Below are 1512 nucleotides of genomic sequence, written 5' to 3'. Positions count from 1 at the left end.
TTCAGGCGATTTTCTTGCCTCGCCATGGTTTCCAGCTTAAGGCTGTTCTGGTTGTCACTGCTCAATTTTACTCATGTTGACCTGTACCTTTTATTTTGGATGCTAGACCTGAGGTCAGTCTGTTGTGAGTGCCCTAAAATATGCGGGCTGACAAAACAGGTGTTAGTGAATTCTGGGCTTTGGGAAACAGGCCCATGATCCTTGTACTTTGCTTCGCAAGTGTGAATGCCCAGGAAATAGCTTAAACTTTGCCCAACAGTTGGTTTCCACTCAAATGACTTATCAAATGAAAGTGTTGTGGAAATATCAGGAAAATTATTAAAATTTTACAAATCATTTCTGAAAAGGTTTTCACATTAAAAAAATATCTTCCCACAGTCCACGTGGCTTTGGCTTTTGTCTTTGCTACATCACAGCTGGTATTTCTGAAGACACTGAGTCCAGGGGCTGCCAGTGACAGTCCATCAGTGCGTCATATAGCTCCTCACTCTGCTCCATGAACTCCTTGTTGGCCTCTGTCACATCCAGTTGTGGCGTGGGGTCTGGGAGAACAGCAAGGGTGAAGTCAAGGCAGGCAAGTTGAAGGAATGAACACTGGATAAACAAGGGCTTGGGATCAGCTTCCCACTTCCAGGGCTCACTCTTCTAGGGTAAGATCAGGAGGCTGAAATCTGATCTACTTGAGTGCAGAGCCTGGTAACTCACTTTGGTAATCCCAGCACTGAGAAGCTGAGCATTCAATCCTGGGCAACGTTGACTCAATAAATTAAAAAGGGCTGGGTAGCTCAGCAGAGGCAATGGGTTTAATAAAAGTATAAAAATTTTTGCTTCTATATTCGTTAAAAGTTGTACCTCACCTCAAGTTTCCTTGCCTGATCTTCATTTGAAATTTGGGTTTAGGAGTGAGGTGTGGTGGGGTACGCCTGTAAACCCAGCATAGGAAGATGAACCCAGAGGACCTCAAGTTTGAGGCCTGATCAGCTGGGTCAGACCCTCCAAAAAATAGGGGTGGGAGGGCTAGGTGTGGTGACACATGGGAAACTGGGAGACCAAGGCCAGCCTGATTAAGAATCTCAAAATGAGAAGGCCGGTCAGCTCAGCACTAAAGTGCCTGCTTAGGCAGAGCGCACCCAGAGGCCAGGGTTCAATCCTAGGTGGGGCACATCGAGATGGTGAGGTGGCATATGCCTGTAATCTCAGTGCTTGGGAGGCTGAAAATAAGAAAATCACCATGAGTCTGATCTATGTAGTGAGACCTTGCAGACCCTGCACCAAATACATTTAAAATTTATTTATATGTGTGTGTGTGGTCAGCTCAGCCCACCAGGGGGCGGGGCTGGCATGTGGTGCTGGGGGATTGAACCGTGGTCCCTGTGCCTTGCTAAGCTTGTTCTAAGTAGGTGAGCCATACCAAATACATTAGACCACTGAGCCATACCAAATACATTAAAAAAGACACAAGGAGGTATATAAAAAAGAGGTATATAAAGTAAAGCCATATTACTACGAGCT

At 45.7% G+C, this 1512-nt stretch overlaps 1 protein-coding gene across 1 annotated transcript in view; it reads right to left on the bottom strand.

The window, feature by feature from the left end:
* Positions 1-254: 254 nt before the first annotated feature.
* The window catches only part of Trnau1ap (tRNA selenocysteine 1 associated protein 1), a 22872-nt gene continuing 21614 nt past the window's right edge, over positions 255-1512 (bottom strand). Inside the window, exon 9 of the mRNA XM_004642890.2 lies at positions 255-542. Within this exon, the coding sequence (XP_004642947.1) occupies positions 406-542 (137 nt within the window). The 3' untranslated portion in view covers positions 255-405. The remainder of the gene's footprint in view (positions 543-1512) is intronic.

This window comes from Octodon degus, unplaced genomic scaffold (genome assembly GCF_000260255.1).
Source record: "Octodon degus isolate 3935 unplaced genomic scaffold, OctDeg1.0 scaffold00163, whole genome shotgun sequence".
NCBI lineage: Eukaryota > Metazoa > Chordata > Mammalia > Rodentia > Octodontidae > Octodon > Octodon degus.
The sequence above is the reverse complement of the archived record's forward strand: the minus strand, read 5'-3'. Positions and strand labels throughout refer to the sequence as shown.